The 19,952-nt window shown below is 40.9% G+C and overlaps 1 protein-coding gene across 1 annotated transcript in view; it reads left to right on the top strand.

Moving 5' to 3' along the window:
• The window catches only part of rk (rickets), an 824,128-nt gene that overhangs the window by 715,860 nt on the left and 88,316 nt on the right, over window positions 1-19,952 (top strand). The window contains exon 11 of the mRNA XM_067144502.2: window positions 13,501-13,644. Within this exon, the coding sequence (XP_067000603.2) occupies window positions 13,501-13,644 (144 nt within the window). The remainder of the gene's footprint in view (window positions 1-13,500; window positions 13,645-19,952) is intronic.

Genomic DNA, 19,952 nt, shown 5'->3' with positions numbered 1-19,952 from the left:
TAGATCATTAAATTTTTCACTTTGAATCCCCGAAGAATATCGAAATACGCAGGCAATTTTAATGATGGTGCAGACCTTCGGAAATTCCTATCCTATAACGGATTGCACAATCTCCGTTCAATTTGGAATGATCTACAACCGTGGTCTTATGACTTTTTGCCGTATCTGTATCCCTTTTACGTTTGATTTTTCTCTTTAATCGATGTTAAGTCAATTTGGAATTTTCACATGCATAATTCATACTTTCAATTACTTATATGAAATACAGAATCATTAAACTCTTCACGAAAATTGGCCCACCCAGTAGCCATATGTGAGCCAAATGCTATGTATGTATCCGAAAAGTAATGTAATGTGAGATAATCTTACAAAACCTTTACCCTGTTCCACGTTTCTAATTCAATCTGACCCAAGAATAGATGACATATCATAGGACCAGCCATTTAGGCCACTAAATCCGGCGTGTCTTATGGTATAATCCTTTGTCGATATGACGTACGTTTAGTAGCAGTTAATCTGTAAATGAAGGTCTTCAATACTGTAAATACGCATATACTTTCGTATGTCGATCTATATATATTCACTGATGTCGATTTTTAGCGATCGAGAAAGGGTGGGTCTGCTATTGTAATAAGTACTCCCCACACCGACTTTGACTGGCAGTAGGAAAGGGTTCCTTCTCCAACTCCTGTGTAACTGTCATTAGTAAGGAAAGCCTACAATTATAATGAATAGTTCCCTTCTCGATTTGACTTGCAGAAGGCAAGTGAGCATGCAGTTTTGTTTAAAACTCCCCTACCCGATTGTGTTTGGCAGTAGGCAAGGGTGCCTATCATTATAAAGAAATGTCCTCATCTAAAATGTGACTGGCATTAGGCATAGTGGCCTGCTATTTTGATGGAAACTCACCAACTTGGTGTGACTGGCAGTAAGCTGGCTGGCAGTAGGAAAATGGGCCTGGCATTATAATGATAACTGCACAACTCAATTTCGAGTGATAGTAGGGTAATTGCCTGCCATTATAATAAAAACTCCTCAACTGAAATCTGTCTGGAAGTAGGAAGGGGGCTGCCATATTAACGAAAACTCCCCAAATCGATTTTGTCCGCGTAGTAGGCAATGGGGCCTGCAATTATTACGTAATCATCCCAACTCGATTGTGAATGGCAGTAGGCAAGTGAGTCTGCCGCTATATCACAAATCCGTAACAAACACTTTACATTGGAAACAACGTACGGGGAACTCCCCATGCTCTTTCTCGGATAACGCTAAGAGACATGCAATTTTAAAACAATCTTATTTACTGCATGTACACTATTTACTTCGATAACCGAATACAATGTAGAATACCGTAGCGAAGCACGGGTACATTCGCTAGTCATATATAAAAGTTGTGATCAGACATCTGTATTTCAATTCGTACGGAGCTTTATTTCGCTAAAAAAAAGTCCTACTCACTCCATGACCAAATTATTCCCTGTTTTTGCGCTTACTTCTTCATCAGCTTTCTTGCATGGAGTACTAGACAGGATAACAAGCGTCGTAAAATAGGCATTAGGCATAAATGTATAAATTAAATGTTGATCACCTAGTTCTAACACCACGTAACCTATTTGACAATGCTCTTTCTATCCTCCTATCCTTTATTTTCCTGAAGACTGGTCACGCTTCCCAGCCAAGTATGGTTATACAGTCCATCATTTTCCTTTGCTAATGTATTATGGAAAGTGAACTTAACCGTACCATACTGTAGTATTGTATGTTCGCATAACGCATTTACGCACTCCTAGAGTATAATATATTTAAGGTTAATTTTACATTTCTCATGACGACTGTGGGGTAATGAATGGCTACAAATTGCAGGGAAGAGACCGTCCTCTTAACTAAGGTGTGAAAATTCCTCCTGCCTTCACTTAATGTTTATTTCTGAAATTTATAGAATTATTTAGGCAAGCTTCTTTTTTAAAATGTTCAGAATTATACTCGGCATGTACTTTATATATAGTAAGAGATAATAGAAGACTACCCCGTCCCTTCCCTCTACTACCGTATGCTTCTGCCTTCGAATATTTTCGCTACAAAGTAGAGCCTATTCTCTTTGCTGGTTGATATGAATGCACCCTCTGCAACGTAGGCAGTTGCCTAGGGTGAACATTTCCTCGAAGCGTCTTTTCCTCTGATTCTAATTTTTTCAGTTTACAGTGATTTTCACCAATAAAGCACTTGTTAAACGTTTTCATAGGCAAAATATTATTCTCGAACACCTTGTAATTGAATGCAGGCATTTTTCTGTTGTCGCATCGTTGGGGCTGCATGAACAGCATTGCATTATTATAGTACAAAAATGCTTGTGTTACATAATGATACATTGTTGAAAATAAAATTGGATGATGGTTTATTATTATTATTATTATTATTATTATTATTATTATTATTATTATTATTATTATTATTATTATTATTATTATTATTATTATTAATGGGAACCATAATTCTCAGTTACATTTCCAAAATAAAATGCCAAAAATGTAATCACTTTCCAGCAGTGGCAGGTGCGCTGTCTAATTCAAAGTGAAAAGTGTATCACGCAAATTTGGAGTTTATTTTTCAATTTACTTAATACTTCCTCTAGAAGTAAGGCATGGAAATTACTTCAACAATGACAACATTAATTGGAATGCTTATAAATGATTCATAATCTTTCACAATGTAATTTTATTTCAACAGCGAAAAACTTAAGAAAAGTTTTAAATCATTTTTGCTCAAGTTGATACGCCGTAGATATCAGTAGTAAATAGAAACTCTTACGTCACAAATCACTATCACTGAATTCATGCTGTGATCTAATGTTTTCTGTCACAATAATTTATTAAAAATTAATTTAAACCCGGCCTGAATATAGTATTATGTCATTATAGTTTTACTTTTCTATGTGGAGGGGTGTATTTAATATTGCATGTTGCTCTGACGGTTCTTTTTTTTTTGCTATTGGCTTTGCGTCGCACCGACACAGATATGTCTTACGGCGACGATGGGACAGGCAAGGGCTAGAACTGGGAAGGAAGCAGCCGTAGCCTTCATTAAGGTACAGCCCCAGCATTTGCCTGGTGTGAAAATGGGAAACCACGGAGAACCATCTTCAGGGCTGCTGACAGTAGGGTTCGAACCCACTATCTCCCGAATACTGGATACTGGCCGCACTTAAGCGACTGCGGCTATCGAGCTCGTTGCTTTGACGGTCCGTACTGTTATGCGTTGTGTGTGTATGACGAGGGGAGTATTGGAGCAAACACAAACACTGCATCCTTCAGTCAGAAGAATTAACCGTATGTGATTAAAATCCTCCAATCTTTCAGGAATCGAGCCCGAGACCCTCTAAACCGAAGACCTCGACAATGACCATTTAACCAATGAACCGGATGGCTTATAAGTTCTATTATCTCTAGGGTTGTGGACAACAAATATTAGCAGCGCGTAGGGGCCGTACTGTTCCTAAATCCGATCCTGCATACAATCATTATATTTCAAAATTGTAGATCTCCAAATGGACTTACTTCAAATTTGGGTAATATAATGGATCTAGGGAGCAACACCCAGTATCTGCGCAAAATTTCAAAATTCTAGCTAGCAAGTGACTAAAATTTCTCTGGACATACAAGTGCAGAAATATAATTAAAATTTGCCGTTAGTAATAATTATAGAAGCTCATTAGAATACTGGCTTTCTAATAGGAAATATATCTTGTTTGTCAGACATCTCGCTACTTAAAGGCAGACATTAACCGTATCTCGTCTTTAATGAGTAGATTCCTCTTTCACGAAGTAGATTAATGTTCATCTCCTAGAGACTCCTGTAATGAGCGAGGTAAGTGTAGTGGCAGATAAAGTATAGGTAATCATGAAACAAAGACAATGGCGAGCTAACGAAGGAAGACATTGCAGTTGTGTAATGTGAGAAGGCTGATGGAAGTGACCAGACGTGGGTCACGTCGGCAAATTCATCACACTACGTCAGGGAACGCCATTATTAATCTGCTGGGCATTTCAGATCATTTTCTATCTGTTGAATATAAACTTACAAGAGAGCCAAGAGCGCAAGGTACAAGGTTGCAATAATAGTGAGTAATATACATCCCAGTTTCCTCACACCCGAGCAAACAATGTAGTCTGACCACGACATACTGCATTAATGCAGTGGTCTATGCAAATGAACTCATAAGGACCTCCTATGCTACATGCAGCCCATTAAAGACCTTAACCTCGTCGCCATAAGACCTATCTGTGTCGGTGCGACGTAAAGCCCCTAGCAAAAAAAAAAAAAAAGACCTTAACCTGTGTAAACGGCTGCTGCCTAGACAAAGACCCTTCGGATACTGGAGTACCACGTGGATACTTGTAGACTGCTGGCCTTTTCAAAAGGAAAAAAAACTGTGTCGCCTCTGTGGTGCAGGCCGAAGGCCCGGGTTCGATTCCCTACTCTGCCACGAAATTTGAAAGTGGTAGAAGGGCTGGAACGGGGTCCACTTATCCTCTGGAGGTCAACTGAGTATGCGGGGTTCGAATCCCACCTCAGCCATCCTCGAACTTGCTTTTCATGGTTTCTCCACTTCCCCTCGAGGCAAATGTCGGGATGGTACCTAACATAAGGCCACGCCCGCTTCCTTCGCTCTTCCTTGTATATACCTTCTAATCTTCCCATCCCCCCACCAGACCTCTGTTTCGCATAGCAGGTGAGGCCGCCTGGGCGAAGTATTGGACCTCGTTCCCAGTTGTATCATCCGACCCAAAGTCTCACGCTCCAGGACACTGCCCTTGAGGTGGTAGAGGTGGGATCCTTCGCTGAGTCCAAAGGGAAAACCAACACTGGAGGGTAAACAGATTAAGAAAGGAAGAAGAAAACTGTAAAAATGAGAATACTCGTCTAGCAATATTCAGTGCCTTACCTTGAAACGACCAAGATCACACCAAATAATGCTGTTTTCTTAAGTACATTACACTCTCATAACCTAAGATTCATGAGATTCGAAGCATACAGGCGTAGAAACGCACAGCTAAGCCTACATTAAAATTGAGTAACAGGTTAATTTCTCGCGGTGAAGTCAGCCGTGTACAATGAGAAGCAACAAATATGGGGTGACCCATTTATATCAAACTTCGATAGGTTGTTCTACATTCAGAATAAACAGAAATGTATCCTAGGGTTTGTGCCATTGCCCCTGATTTAAATTTAGCATCCTTCATAACTCTTGGCAATTTCCGGATGAGTACCTGTTGAGCTCCTGGTCTAGTGGCCGGCGTCCTTCACTTCCACGCGGTCGTCCAGGGTTCGAGGCCCGCCAGTGATTTTGAAAACATTATGTTATTCTCCCTTTTTCATTTATCTTATGTCCGCCTTCGTAGTATAACAGTTAGCACTATTAGCTGCCGTTCTCGGAGTCCCAGGTTCGATTCCCAGTATTGACAGAAACTTAAGAATGGCAGGAGTGCTGGTATGTGGTTGAAATGGTACATGCCGCTCACCTCCATTGGGGATGTGCCTGAAAAGAGATGCACCACCGCGGGATGAGGACAGGAGTTTACTTTACTTTTATTTATCTTATATCTGTTCTTTCCTTTGTTAGTGCGAACTGGTCAGGAGATGTGCAAATTAAATATTCTCTACATAAACTGTGCAATAGAAAAATGTTTAATTTTGTACAAGATTGCTATTTTGTTATAAAACGTAAATAGTTCCTATCTCTCTCCATCTCTTATCATAAGTATAGCAGTGGTTACAAAAGTGACAGAACTAACAGAAAAAGCCATCAGTGTCAAGACAAAATAATAGTAAACTGCTCATATGATACATTTTATATGTAACCTGAAAATGTCCTAGTTCTCAGGGACAAAGAAATAAACATATAAAAGAAAAGAAAACAAGAAAAGAAAATTTAAAGGCAGTGGCGTGCCTCGATCGCGAGATGTCCGCAGGGAAGTTGGTGACCAGTTGACCGATGGTTCTCTAGACACTCACACGCAAATTATCAAGTGGTATTCAAGCTGTTAAATTTAACGGGCCGTTTTGTCGTTAAACAAGGGCTAATTGCTCAAACCCTCGGACACTTGCATGTTTACTTTTTACGTAGATACACTTACCAAAATTTCATCAAAATCGGTGACCCAATATGGAACTTCCCCATGTTAGTGGTGGTAATACAAATGGGAGAGGCCTTCACCTTCCACTCTTTCAATGGCTTACATCGCGTGTACGGAGATGGCTTTGCTTTCTTCTTCGTTGAAATGGTTTTCCATGTGTTTCCATTCCAGCCAAATGCCGGAATGATACCTTTCTCAAGCCATGGCCACTTTCTTTCCATCCCTAGCCCATATTATTACATCTACCCCCAACGAGAATACCCTCACACAGTGGTACATGTGTACCGGGAATAGCAGCTACAGAATTGCAGAATTGGTGAGTTGAATTTGTCCTCAGACACTCCCGCAATCAAGAGCCTGATGCTAAAAGGAATAGCCACATAACACCTAAGAAACTGCGCAAAGCTGTTTCCTTCACAGAATTATTAATTCAGATAAACCAAATTACTGTTCTTCACACCACTAATTCCTCTTCTCAAACAATCACCCCAGTACACCATACGGTTCTTATCTCACCATACCTTTACCCTGCACTCCCATTTGCAAGCTCTTTTGCAGTTTTGCTGCGAGGCCATGGCATTCTCTCTCTGCCAACATTTTTTTTTAATTTTTACAATTTTCTTGGCGTCGCACCGACACAGATGAGGTCTTATGGCGACGGTGGGATGGGGCAGGATGGCAAAGGGTAAGGAGTGTGTGGGAAGTAGCCGTGGCCTTAATTAATGTATAGTTCCAGCATTATCTGGTGTGAAAATGGGGAAATCTCGGAAAACCACCTTCAGTCTGCCGACAGTAGTGTTCAAACCCACCATCTCCCGAATACAAGCTGACAGCTACGTAACCCAAACCGCGCAGCCACACGCTCGGTCCTGTTAACATTAAGGACGTGAGTTCCCTAAAGAAATTTCCGAAGATACGTGCTCGATTCATCAAACCGACTTGTGAGAAGAGTGAGATATTAATGTGTGAGTGAATGATGAAACATGGTTGTATTTAGATTATAATTATGGATTAAGTTTAGTTTTAGAATGGTTCTTATATTCATGATTATTATTATTGCTGTTGCGTTATATACATTTTGTAGTATTTTAAACATATTAAGTAATATTCACTCTGTGAAAGAACCCAGAGCAGCCGGCGTGAGAGGCTCAAACGGGCTGAGACTCTGGCGTTCTGACCCCAACATGGCAGGTTCGATCCTGGCTCAGTCCGGTGGTATCTTAAGGTGCTCAGATACGTCAGCCTCGTGTCATTATATTTACTGGCACGTAAAAGAACTCCTGCGGTACGAAATTCCAGCACCTCGTCGTCTCCGAAAACTGTAAAAGCAGTTTAGTGGGACTAAAGCTATTATTATTATTATTATTATTATTATTATTATTATTATTATTATTATTATTATTATTATTATTATTATTATTATTATTATTATTATTATTTAACACAGAGCTCTAACTTCGCTACCAACAAGGACGATGTATAATCTAATCTAACTGTAATTAGTAGTGAAAAAAGGAATAAGCCAGCCGATTATAAGAATGAAAGTTTCGGAAAATGAAAAGGGAAAACCCAGGAAAGGCGTGAAAAGTATGAAAACCCAGGCCTTGCAGTGATATCCTTAGTTCCTTAAATAAGGCTGACAGTCATTATTTTCACCTACGACATTGTCGTCAACAACAATATATAAATTCCTTATTTTAGTCGTCACGTCATAATACTCGTTCGGTTGAGTTATATAAAATTGTCACCAGACAACGGAGAAATTTGAGGCATTGTCATAAAAATAACCACGTCATTACTTCACAGAAACAAGGTAGTCAATTAGTGATCTCAGCTTAAAGGATCGCTACTTCAAACCACTTTCACGGGGAACAATAGCGCACTGATGACTTGGAATGGGTCGTCAGTGTGTTGGTGTGAGCATCCTTGTAATTATCGACTGGTCTACCGTGACGAACAGCACATGAATTTTCCACAACTAGCTCGTGGATTTGAACGCCAGTTCTTTCAATAAGGAATGGCATTTATTGACTCATTTGATATTTTCTTTAATCAAAAAATCACGTAGCCTCTTCCCTCAGCATTAGTGTCGATATTTAACCGCCAGGGCTTCTATCTGAATGTATTACAGACTTCAGTTTCTCATACCAGACTCCTTCTTTTGTGTTTCAAAAGAAATCCGCCTTTGTCAGCACTTATTCTCTTCAACCTACAGTCCTTGACATGTTCAGATATAGTCGCCCCATCCCCCTACTTAACCACCCTACTTACTCACCTTTACAAGAAACCACGGCTCTCAGAAAGTGTCGAAAATGCAAAGATTACAACGTTGCCACGTTTTTATCAGTACGTCCTGTACATATTTTACATCATGATTGAAAAACTAAAGCCATGCTGAGTTAACTCGTGTCCCAGTTCCGAGGTGGTGCAAACTTATTTCAGGCACACCCCCAATGGAAGAGAGCTGCATATACCATTTTAACCACATACCAACCCTCCTGCCATGTTTAAATCTCTGTCAGTACTAGGAATCGAACTTGGGACCCCAGGGACGGTAGCTAATAGCGCTAATCGTTATGTTATGGATGCAGGCGAAAGATATGCTAATATTATATTTATAATTTCAAACTATGAAATGGTATTTCATCCTACTAATGAGGGGTTTACCACAGCTGTTCTCTGTTCACTGTCACTTTATGAGAAGACGGCTAGCGCTTTATAACGTCTTGGAAACAGCTATGTCTCGGCAGGTCAAGATGTACAAACTGTATTGTAGTGTCCCAAACATAGGGTGTGATCCCTTTTTCAGTTTTGTATACCGTCTCCTGTTATTTTGTATACGCCGACATCGGTGTCCAAAGCTTTGAAAACCGTCTAGTTTATTTTCAATATCAACACCTTTAAGTCAATCGATCAATTAATCAGTGAGTGCTGTCTGCTTTTCGCCAACAGGGTTGCCGAAGATATCTCCACCAATCGATGAGAGGCTATCAAAATTGACTGCACTTTCCACACGGTCTTGATTCCTTGCGAAGTCATAGGTGATTATTAGAATATAGCTTCTGGCTTGTGAGGAAGAAATGTAAACGAAAGAAAACCGAACGCAAAGTAAGGAAAATAAACTATAATGGGTGTCAGACTCAGTACAGGATTCAGTACAGGCATGCCATATGATTGTTAATGCTATGTGTGATTTACCAAAATGTTTATAGACAAGAACATCGGGGAAGAAAACGTGAACGTAGTATTAGAATCCCTGAATGTAGGCAACTTCCACAGCATGGGATGTTGTGGAAAGCCTAACAGACAGGCTGTAACTGTCCAGTAGACCGATCGGTTAGGGCCGCGAGGTATGAGCTTGCATTCGGAATATATTGGGATCGAATGCCACTGTTGGAAACCCTCAAGATGGTTTCTCGTAGTTTTTCATTTTCACGCCAGGCAAATTCTGGGGTTTGTAATTTATTTAACGCCATCCTTCCATCGCCGATGTGTTAGTGCGACGTTCAACAAGCAGTAAATACTGTATATATCTAGCCAGTAACTCGACATTGATCACACAGTGCAAGTCCTGAATCGGTGGTGCTGATATTACTGGGCTGTCATCCTGACTTAAATTCCTCATAAAGTTTTGTATTCACTCTCGCTGTCTGATATAAAGTTCGGCGCTTCCGAAATGTATTCCCCCTCACTCACCACCATAAGCAGTAATGTTAATAATGCATCTATTTCTGAGAATATTTCTCATAAATAAACGTAATCACCCACACAGGCCGTTGAAATACAACTGTTAAATAGCTATTACATACACGAAACACCGGATGACCTGTTTTTATTGCACACGACGGCAGAATGTCTTCTATTCTGCGTCAATCGTCATTTTTCTTTACTGACATACGCTTGCTATTGACTGAAGTAAAGAAGTGATTTGAATATTTCAAACATGCATTTAAACCCAGTGCATGTTTGATTGTGTATGTTTACAAAGCCATGGTTCTGAATAAATGCATTTCTACTTTGAGATGTTTACATATTAAAGGAACCTGTCAACTCGCAAGCAAGAATGGAGGTAGGAGGGAATGCAAGAAAAAGAATGTACATAACTAAATATACACTCAGAAATTCATCAACCACAGTATCCGAGTGTTCAGCGAGTTACGAGGAAAGTTTTTATGTTGAACCGATTAGAATTAAACTGGGTATAATGATAAATGAAGACATAATAAACGTAAAGATACTCGTTATTCTGCCGTAAAATAATATTTACGTACTTAAAAATAGTCATTTGTTGTTAGACTTTTAAATTAAATGTGTTGTATTGAAAATATCGCTTGTATTAGAAGTTAGCAGTGTGGTCAAATGAGACGTCAGAACATTCTTCTCACGTGCATTGTTACGTAGGCTGTCCATGGTATGAAAAAATGAGTGATCGTGAGCAGGAATCCAGCAATTTCCTCGTTTGTGCTAATAAAAAGGTTATATTAATACCATCCACGTTTCCAAGCCTCCGTGGCTCAGGCGGCAGCGCGCCGGTCTCTCGCCGCTGGGCACCGTGGTTCAAATCCCGGTCAATCCATGTGAGGTGTGTGCTGGACAAAGCGGAGGCGGTCCAGGTTTTTCTCCGGGTACTCCTGTTTTCCGTGTCATCTTTTATTCCAGCAACACTCTCCAGTATTATTTCATCTGTCAGTCATTAATAGTTTCCCCAGAGGAGTGTGGCAAGCTTCGATATCCGGCACAAATTCCTGTCCTCGCCACTAGGTGGGGGCTTTACTCATTGCTTTCCTGACCCGGTCGAATGACTGGAAACAGGCTGTGGATTTTCTTTCTTCATCCACACTTATACAAAGACGACCAAGACTTCATAATACATAATATTCGGCCCCATTGTTAAATGTTTAGCGTTCTGGTCTTTAGCCCAGGGGGTCCAGGGTTCGATTCCTGCCCTTCGTTGGGGATTTTAACCTTCATTGGTTAATTCGTCTGGATCGGGGATGTGTGTGTGTGTGTGTGTTTTTCGTCTTCATTAGAATTAATCATACCGGGCGAGTTGGCCGTGCGCGTAGAGGCGCGCGGCTGTGAGCTTGCATCCGGCAGATAGTAGGTTCGAATCCCACTATCGGCAGCCCTGAAGATGGTTTTCCGTGGTTTCCCATTTTCACACCATGCAAATGCTGGGGCTGTACCTTAATTAAGGCTACGGCCGCTTCCTTCCAACTCCTAGGCCTTTCCTATCCCATCGTCGCCATAAGACCTATCTGTGTTGGTGCGACGTAAAGTCCCTAGCAAAAAAAAAAGAATTAATCATAGGTAGGGTCTCATCCTCACAGACGCACATGTCGCCTATTAGGTAAAAATGAAATGGCGTATGGCTCTTAGTGCCGGGAGTGTCCGACGACAAGGTTGGCTCGCCAGATGGAGGTTTTTTGATTTGACGCGCGTCATGACGAGGTTGAAATGATGATGATGATAGAGACGACGCACACGCCCAGCTCCCTTGCCATAGGAATTAACCAATTACGATTAAAATTCTTGACCCTGCCAGGGATCGAACCCGGGACCCCTGTGACCAAAAGCCAGCACGCTAACCATTTAGTGATGTAACCGGACTCGCCTATTCGGTGTCAACTCGAAAGACTTGCACCAAGTCTCCTGGGAGGCCACACGCCCTTCATTCATGACACATAATATCCTAGCTTTCATTATAAAAGACAAAGAAGTATTTGATCGTTAATGTTTGGTGTATTCATACAGAGTAGGTGATAGCAAACTACTTTATAGAGCCTGAAATTATCACTTCACGGGAAAATGTTATACGAATTAATTTAGGATAGGTTAATTGATCGTTTTCCCACGTTTCACTGAAATATGCTTAGTCCAACACAAACACGTCCTTTATTTGTTTCTTTCTCAAGTTCATAGAATATATCGCACTCCAAGTTGCGGGCGTGTACAGTACAGGACAAAGGAATAATACCTCCATGAAACCGTCAAAAACACTATTTACGCAATATTCAATATGATATTTCAGTACGGTACGTTATTAAACATTGGTGTGCAGTTTCAGTTCACAGTCGATCGCTGCACATGTTGTTATTAGCAGTACCTTTGAGTATCGTGCTTGTACCACATGATTCACTCTGATTTAATACTGCGTAAGGTATTTTCGCGTGTTAATGCAGATAATTTGCAATTTAACATTATTTGACACACTCTCTTCCCCCCTCCCCCTTGTAAAACAAACCCATAGATCTAAGGACAATTAGAGCCTTGGTTTTTAAGTATGACTGGTGCCGAGCCAGATAGTCTACAGATACTAGAATGCCACGTGGTCAGCTGGACTACATACTCAACATCTTGCCTGTTCCTCTTGACCGGGTCCACAACCTCCCGTATTAAGAGATCCTCAGTTCGACTTAACAAGCTGAGCGCCTTCAGTACAGAATTCAATTTCCTCGACTGGCTGGAAATCGTACCTGTAGCCTCGAATACAGTACAGCTTTCCCTATACTAAAGGATACAGAAAACAGGAGCAGAAGCTCATACCACGCAGCACGATCCCAAATTTTGTGTTCCTGTTTTCCTTTGAAATAAGGACAGCCAATATCAAGTTGGGTAAAAGGTGATAAGCTTTGAGTGTACCTTGATGTGAATCATTGTCCCGTCTAGCCGTTGGTAATGAAATGTGGGAGTTCTATCACCTCGTAGTATTCTCTAACTGATTAGTTGAGAAGCTTCTACTTCTTACGCAAAAGGCCAAAATCTCTCTTTCTACGAAAGATGTTTTTAAGACTAGTAAGTAAAATGAGAGCTGCTTCTCCCACGTTAATGTTTAAGCTTTAAAGCTCACTAAAGGAAATTATCTTTCTAATTGTTGCTGCTGTTGTTGTTTTAAAAGGAAAAGAGTCTAAAAACAAAAGAACAAAAGATCATTTTGTGACTACAATCAAAATTTAAAAGTTTTTTCTTGTGGTTATTTGTTCCACGGTCTAGACCCTGCCGTTTTTCCCCTCGGATAACGATGATAAGGATTGTAATTTCTATGAATAAGTAAAGAATACATTCTCGTACTCCATTATAATTTATTTACCTAAAATTCGTAGCTCATATCCCTAGGATGTTTTCAAGATTGAGTTGCTTTCCTGCAGGACTGGAAATGTGGACTTTTAATCATTTAAAGACAAGAGGAGTGGAAATAAACGATGCCCCTACAGATACAGAGTTTGTGGAGGCGCATAGTTAATTCACAGATGTTTGCAAATTGAACGCTGATAATTAATTCGTAATTTGCATAATATTTAAAATGTATATATTTGTTCAGAGAATTAGAGGTTATCAGTTATACCGTACTGTTTGAATGTTTCAGTGACCTGGGAAGCAATCAGATCAATAGTCTTGAAGAGAAACCTTTCCGCAGTCTGAACCGAGTACACGACCTCATGCTGTCTCACAACGCCATCTCCTACCTGCCAGAGCACGCTTTCCAGGGGCTCACAAACCTGCAGCGCTTGTAAGTGTGTTGTTGTCTCATTTCAGCTTTAACATATTTAATTTATAAATACCCCACAGTACTGCTATTGTTAAATCATTACGAGGACATTCTTCGTAATTGAGAGGATGAAAACAGCAGTAAATGGATAGATAATCCGCCTAGTCAATACTATGTATTAAAACATTATTTACATTTTACACTTACTTCAGAATATAGGCTTAGTATATTTTTCGAGAAATATGTTAATTCTCTTCTTCAGCTACGGTATGTTGGTTAAAATTCATATATTCCAATAAGAGCTAATGAAACAGGGGGGCCGCCCAACATGAAAACTAAAACTTTAACATGTACAGTACCGGTCAAAAGTTTAGGACCACATTAAAAAATCACGAAGTTCCATCTAGAACCTACAATTGTGCTACTAGACCTCTATGTATTTTTTTCCTGAACTCTTACATCTAATATGATATACTTCGCCTGATTTTAGTGATTTACGCTAAGTTTTATATAAGTTATACATTTTTAACTGTTGGAAGAGCACATCAGAAAGTCAATATTTTTGGAAATGTTCTGAAATGTATCCTCTAATTGGTTTCAAGTATCACCACCAAGATTCTTTTATAGAATTAGCAATAGTTGGGGGTCATTTTGGTATATAAATAAAAATTCCGAAAAACTGCGGCACCGATTATTGTGCATTTATTTTTTTTCAAACCAGCCCTAAAAATAGTCAATTTCTCCTTGTTCTTGTCATAGGTCTCAGTGGAAGCTATCGGCAGCAGAAACGTGTTCTTGGATGCCATACGCAGAGTGCAAGTCAAACTATCAGGGTAGATAAGTTTGACGCCGATAGCTCGTCCTGACACGTTGGGCCATACATGACAAGGCAAAGAAAAATCAACAATTTTGGCCCTGGTTCAAAAAAATTAAAACACGCAAAGAAACCAGTGCCGCATATTTTAGGAATGTTTATATTTATACTAAAACGGCCCCCAGCTACTCCTAAGTCTACAAAAAACTTTTGGTGATACTTGCAACCAATCAGAGTATTCAGTACAATATCTTACCAACATTTTTGAATTTTGGCGTGACCTTCCAAGAGTTACACATTCATAACTTCTACAGTATTTTGACTAACTCCATGAAATCAGGCGACATATATCCTATTAGATGTGAGAGCTCAGAAGGAAAAGGACAGGTCTAGTGGCACAATTTTAGGTTCTAGATGACATTTCGTGATTTTTTATGTGGTCCTAAACTTTTGACTGGTACTGTACAATACGACATATCAAAACTGGATAAATATTGGCATGGAAGTAAAATCCATCTCGTCATTTCCATTTAAACACGACGTTAGGGGTATGTCTGTGTAGATAAAATGTTGAGCACTGTTGCGAAATGACTTCAAATGTGTCCTTATTAATCTAATACTCCTTTATCGAAATCAAATTGGATCATATTAACAATAATATAAAATGGTGTGTAACCAAGTTGCCAAGCGGTTCGCTTCGGGTAATAGATGATTATGCTGCCAGGTTGACATGAACCTTACATAGTCCGTGAGAAGGAGAGAGGAAATGGAGAGTGTAATAGCTTGAGTATAATGTAAATAAAATAATAGTGCAGCACGTTAAGATGATTGAAACTTACCGATGTTATAAAACAAGTGGATGTGCAAGGCTGACATGCGACTGTCAGAGAAATATAGAGGCAACTGAAGTTGTTCGACGACAGATTGGGGAGTTGGAGCGGGAAGTTTGGCGGCGGGGAGGTGGGGTGGATGGTACCGCCTCGTGCTGTTACCGCCATACGTGCTTTCCCTTACGTGAAGATGGGAAAGCACGTACTGGCCAGTACGGTCAAGATTATTAATAAAGATGACGATAGGCCACGATAAATAACGTGGTTTTGTGTATCTTTTTTTTTTCTCCGATGGAATCACTGAAATTATTCAAGCATTTGTTACAGCGTAGAGTGAGTTATCAATTCCCTGACGCTAAAAAATAGTGTGTCACAACGTCGCCATAAGACCTCACTGTGTCGGTGCGATGTAAATCAACTTGCAAAAAAATTAGTGTTTTACTCTTTGGACTATTTCACTGCTTTATCTTCCCTGGGAAATCGTCTGCTCCGCAGATGTTAATCAATGGCATAAACGAGTGAAACTGATGTTGAAATGAAATGAAATGGCGTATTGCTTTTAGTTCCGGGAGTGCCCGAGGACATGTTCGGCTCGCCAGGTGCAGGTCTTTTGATTTGACTCTCATAGGCGACCTGCACGTCATGATGAGGATGAAATGATGATGAAGACGGCACATACACCGAGCCCCCGTGCCAGCAAAATTAACCAATGATGGTTAAAATTCCCGACCCTGCCGGGAATCGAACCCGGGACCCAGTGACCAAAGGCCAGCACGCTAACCATGTGATGTTGATGGGTGGTCACTCTTAATCTCATCTTTAACAGCCATTCGACCTGTGAAAACTCATGGCGCATTTGCGCGCTTGTTGGGAAGACATCACCTTTTTTTCACTCTACTTTTATAATTTGCTTTACGTCGCAGATAGGTCTTAGGGCGACAATGGCACAGGAAAGGTCTAGGTGTAGGAAGGAAGCGACCGTGGTCTTAATTAAGGTACAGCCCTAGTATTAGCCTGGTGTGAAGATGGGAAAGCACCGATACTCATTTTCAGGGCTGCCGACTGTGGGGTTCCCCACGATCTCCCCAATGCAAGCTGAAAGCTACGTGACGCAAACCGCACAGCCAGTTGCTCGGCACATCACTTTCTGTCTAAATACAAAATCCTCGTGTTAAAAAATATTGGACTCGTGTCCTCATCCTGAGGTGGTGCAGCTCTTTTCAGGCACACCCCCAATGGAGATAAGCTGCAAGTACCATTTTAACCACATACCAGCCCTCCTGCCATTCTTACATGTCTGGCCGTACCGAGAATCGAACCAGGGCCACCGAGGACGGCAGCTAATAGTGCTAAACGTTACGACGGAGGCGGACAACCCTCGTGTTAATGTTGACAGACCATTCGTTCAGTCTGTTTGGTCATCAACCCGGAGATTAGTTCAATCTTTTTGGTCATCAACCCGGAGATTAGTTCAGTCTGTTTGGTCATCAACCCGGAGATTAGTTCAGTCTGTTTAATCTTCAACCTGGAGATTAGTTCATTCTGTTTGTTCATCAACCCGGAGATTAGTTCAGTCTGTTTGGTCATAAACCCGGAGATTAGTACAGTCTGTTTGGTAATCAACCCGGAGATTAGTTCAGTCTGTTTGGTCATCAACCCGGAGATTAGTACAGTCTGTTTGGTCATCAACCCGGAGATTAGTTCATTCCGTTTGTTCATCAACCCGGAGATTAGTTCAGTCTGTTTGGTCATCAACCCGGAGACTAGTTCATTCTGTTTGTTCATCAACCCGGAGATTAGTTCAGTCTGTTTGGTCATCAACCCGGAGATTAGTACAGTCTGTCTGGTCATCAACCCGGAGACTAGTTCATTCTGTTTGTTCATCAACCCGGAGATTAGTTCAGTCTGTTTGGTCATCAACCCGGAGATTAGTTCAGTCTGTTTGGTCATCAACCCGGAGATTAGTACAGTCTGTTTGGTCATCAACCCGGAGATTAGTTCAGTGTGTTTGGTCATCAACCCGGAGATTAGTACAGTCTGTTTGGTCAGCAACCCGGAGATTAGTTCAGTCTGTTTGGTCATCAACCCGGAGATTAGTACAGTCTGTTTGGTCATCAACCCGGAGATTAGTTCAGTGTGTTTGGTCATCAACCCGGAGATTAGTACAGTCTGTTTGGTCAGCAACCCGGAGATTAGTTCAGTCTGTTTGGTCATCAACCCGGAGATTAGTTCAGTCTGTTCAGTCATCACCCCGGAGATTAGTTCATTCTGTTTGGTCATCAACCCGGAGATTAGTTCAGTCTGTTTGGTCATCAACCCGGAGATTAGTTCAGTCTGTTTGGTCACCGACCCGGAGATTAGTTCAGTCTGTTTGGTCATCAACCCGGAGATTAGTTCAGTGTGTTTGGTCATCAACCCGGAGATTAGTACAGTCTGTTTGGTCAGCAACCCGGAGATTAGTTCAGTCTGTTTGGTCATCAACCCGGAGATTAGTTCAGTCTGTTCAGTCATCACCCCGGAGATTAGTTCATTCTGTTTGGTCATCAACCCGGAGATTAGTTCAGTCTGTTTGGTCATCAACCCGGAGATTAGTTCAGTCTGTTTGGTCACCGACCCGGAGATTAGTTCAGTCTGTTTGGTCATCAACCCGGAGATTAGTTCAGTTTGTTTGGTCATCGACCCGGAGATTAGTTCAGTCTGTTTGGTCATCAACCCGGAGATTAGTTCATTCTGGTTGGTCATCAACCCGGAGACTAGTTCGATCCTCAAATAGCACCATCAGAGGTCATGCTGTTGCGGAGAAGCCCCAAAAGCCGAAGACGGCACCAAGATGAGGTGCACTGGGCAGTGAGAGTGACTTAGTTTGCCATTGTTTTCTCCAATTGACCATAAGGCGCTATTGCAGCCTGGCCGGTGCTATGAGAAACGCCTTTCTTAACACTCAGAAGCTTAAGACTTCCTCCAAATTCAGCACCATCAGTACCTCAGCGGTTTTCAAATCTTCACAACCAGGCTGGGACTTTTTGTGATATCTGGAACCATCCCTTTTCCGTTAATTTATAACCGTTAGATTTTCAGTCTGCCGAATATAATTTTGAATAAATAAATTTATAAACTACCTGAAAATGAAAACGTATGGTAACATAATTATTTCTGGAGAAGAAACAAATTAATTGAAATAGAAAGACAAGTTTCTTTCTTCAAAGAATATCATCAGATTCTATCAAATCACACTCAAAGTATTTAAAAATGTAAAAAAATTTGTGCTTATTTCTGTTTAAATCCTTAAAACTTGAAATTCGTAACGTATGTTAACAAAGTCCTCGCTTCTCTCCACTCTAGCAGAGAACGCATTTCACTTTGTTTTTGTTTCCAAGAGTCCCGATGGTTATGCCTGTGATGTCCTTTTCCCACTCTCTGATGACTTCATCCAAACCCAAGTTAAATAGATTAGGAGAGAGATCATCTCCTTGACGAACACTTATGTGTACTTCAAAAGAGTTAGAAATTTCCCTAAAGAATTTCACCTTAAATGTTGTGTTTGTGAGGATATGAGGTATCAGTTCTCTGATCTTGTTGTCCACTCCAAGTTCTTCTAGCGTATCGAACAAGGTCTGTCTGTCCACAGAGTCATACGCTTTTTTCAGGTGCACAAAGGTGACTATCGTGTTGTTGCTTCTACGGATTTTCAGAATCATCTTTAGATTCCATAACTGTTCAGCACACGAACGTCCTTTTTCTAAAACCCACTTCATATTCCCCAAACAATTGATCTGTTTGTTTCTCTATTCGGTTTATGTTGGTTTTAGATAGAAATGTATAAGCAACGGGTAGTAGGGATAGACCTCTGTCGTTAGACGGATCTGGTTTGTCACGTTTTTATGCAAAGGATGAATCAACGCGCCCTTCCAGTCCTGCAAAATCGCGTCTATTTTCCAGATTTCTGTTAGGATTGTGTGAATTCTTCTAGGAAGCTCGTCTCCTCCAAGTATCAACATCTCTGAGGTAACATTAACCATCACAGACAACTTTAAGGACTTCCACGATGAGCGAATCCAGAACAACAACAGAACAGAAGAGTGAAGACAGGCGGCCTGAGAAAAATACAACACGTTTGGACTGTGGAAAAGGCTTCCAGAAATGCCTTATAGTTGTTGTTTTCAATGCTATTTGTTCGGGGCGTCGACCCATGTGGATCTTTCGCCCCCTACTGGCATCATGTTGTTATGAACCTGCGTATAATTGGAATGGCAGTAGTGTGGAACCTTGTGTGTGAGGAAAGGAAGATTAAGGACGTCACAAATACCCAGTCCCCAGGCCAGGTATATTAATCATTACAATTTAAAACCCCTGACCCGGCCGGGAATCGAACCCGGGGCCGCCGGGTGACGAGCGGACGCGTTGCCCCCTACATCGCGGATGCCTTATAGTTACTTGACGTGGTCTCTAATAGCCCTAAACCAACAAAGAAATGTAAATATTCCCCCCTTACAGTAGTGGCATCAGGAAGGGCATCCTACTGTAAAAATGGGTGAATATACATTAGTTTCTACCCTGAGGATTGTCAAAAATGCCAGAAAAAGAGAAAATAGATAGGCCTAAAGGAAAGGTCAAGGGCTTAAGGTAATCTGTATGCAAACATTAATAAAGAATATTTACACATAAAACTGTAACTAGATCTTAAT

The sequence above is a fragment of the Anabrus simplex genome, chromosome 3 (genome assembly GCF_040414725.1).
Source record: "Anabrus simplex isolate iqAnaSimp1 chromosome 3, ASM4041472v1, whole genome shotgun sequence".
NCBI classification, from domain to species: domain Eukaryota; kingdom Metazoa; phylum Arthropoda; class Insecta; order Orthoptera; family Tettigoniidae; genus Anabrus; species Anabrus simplex.
This window is presented reverse-complemented; position numbering and strand designations above follow the sequence as displayed.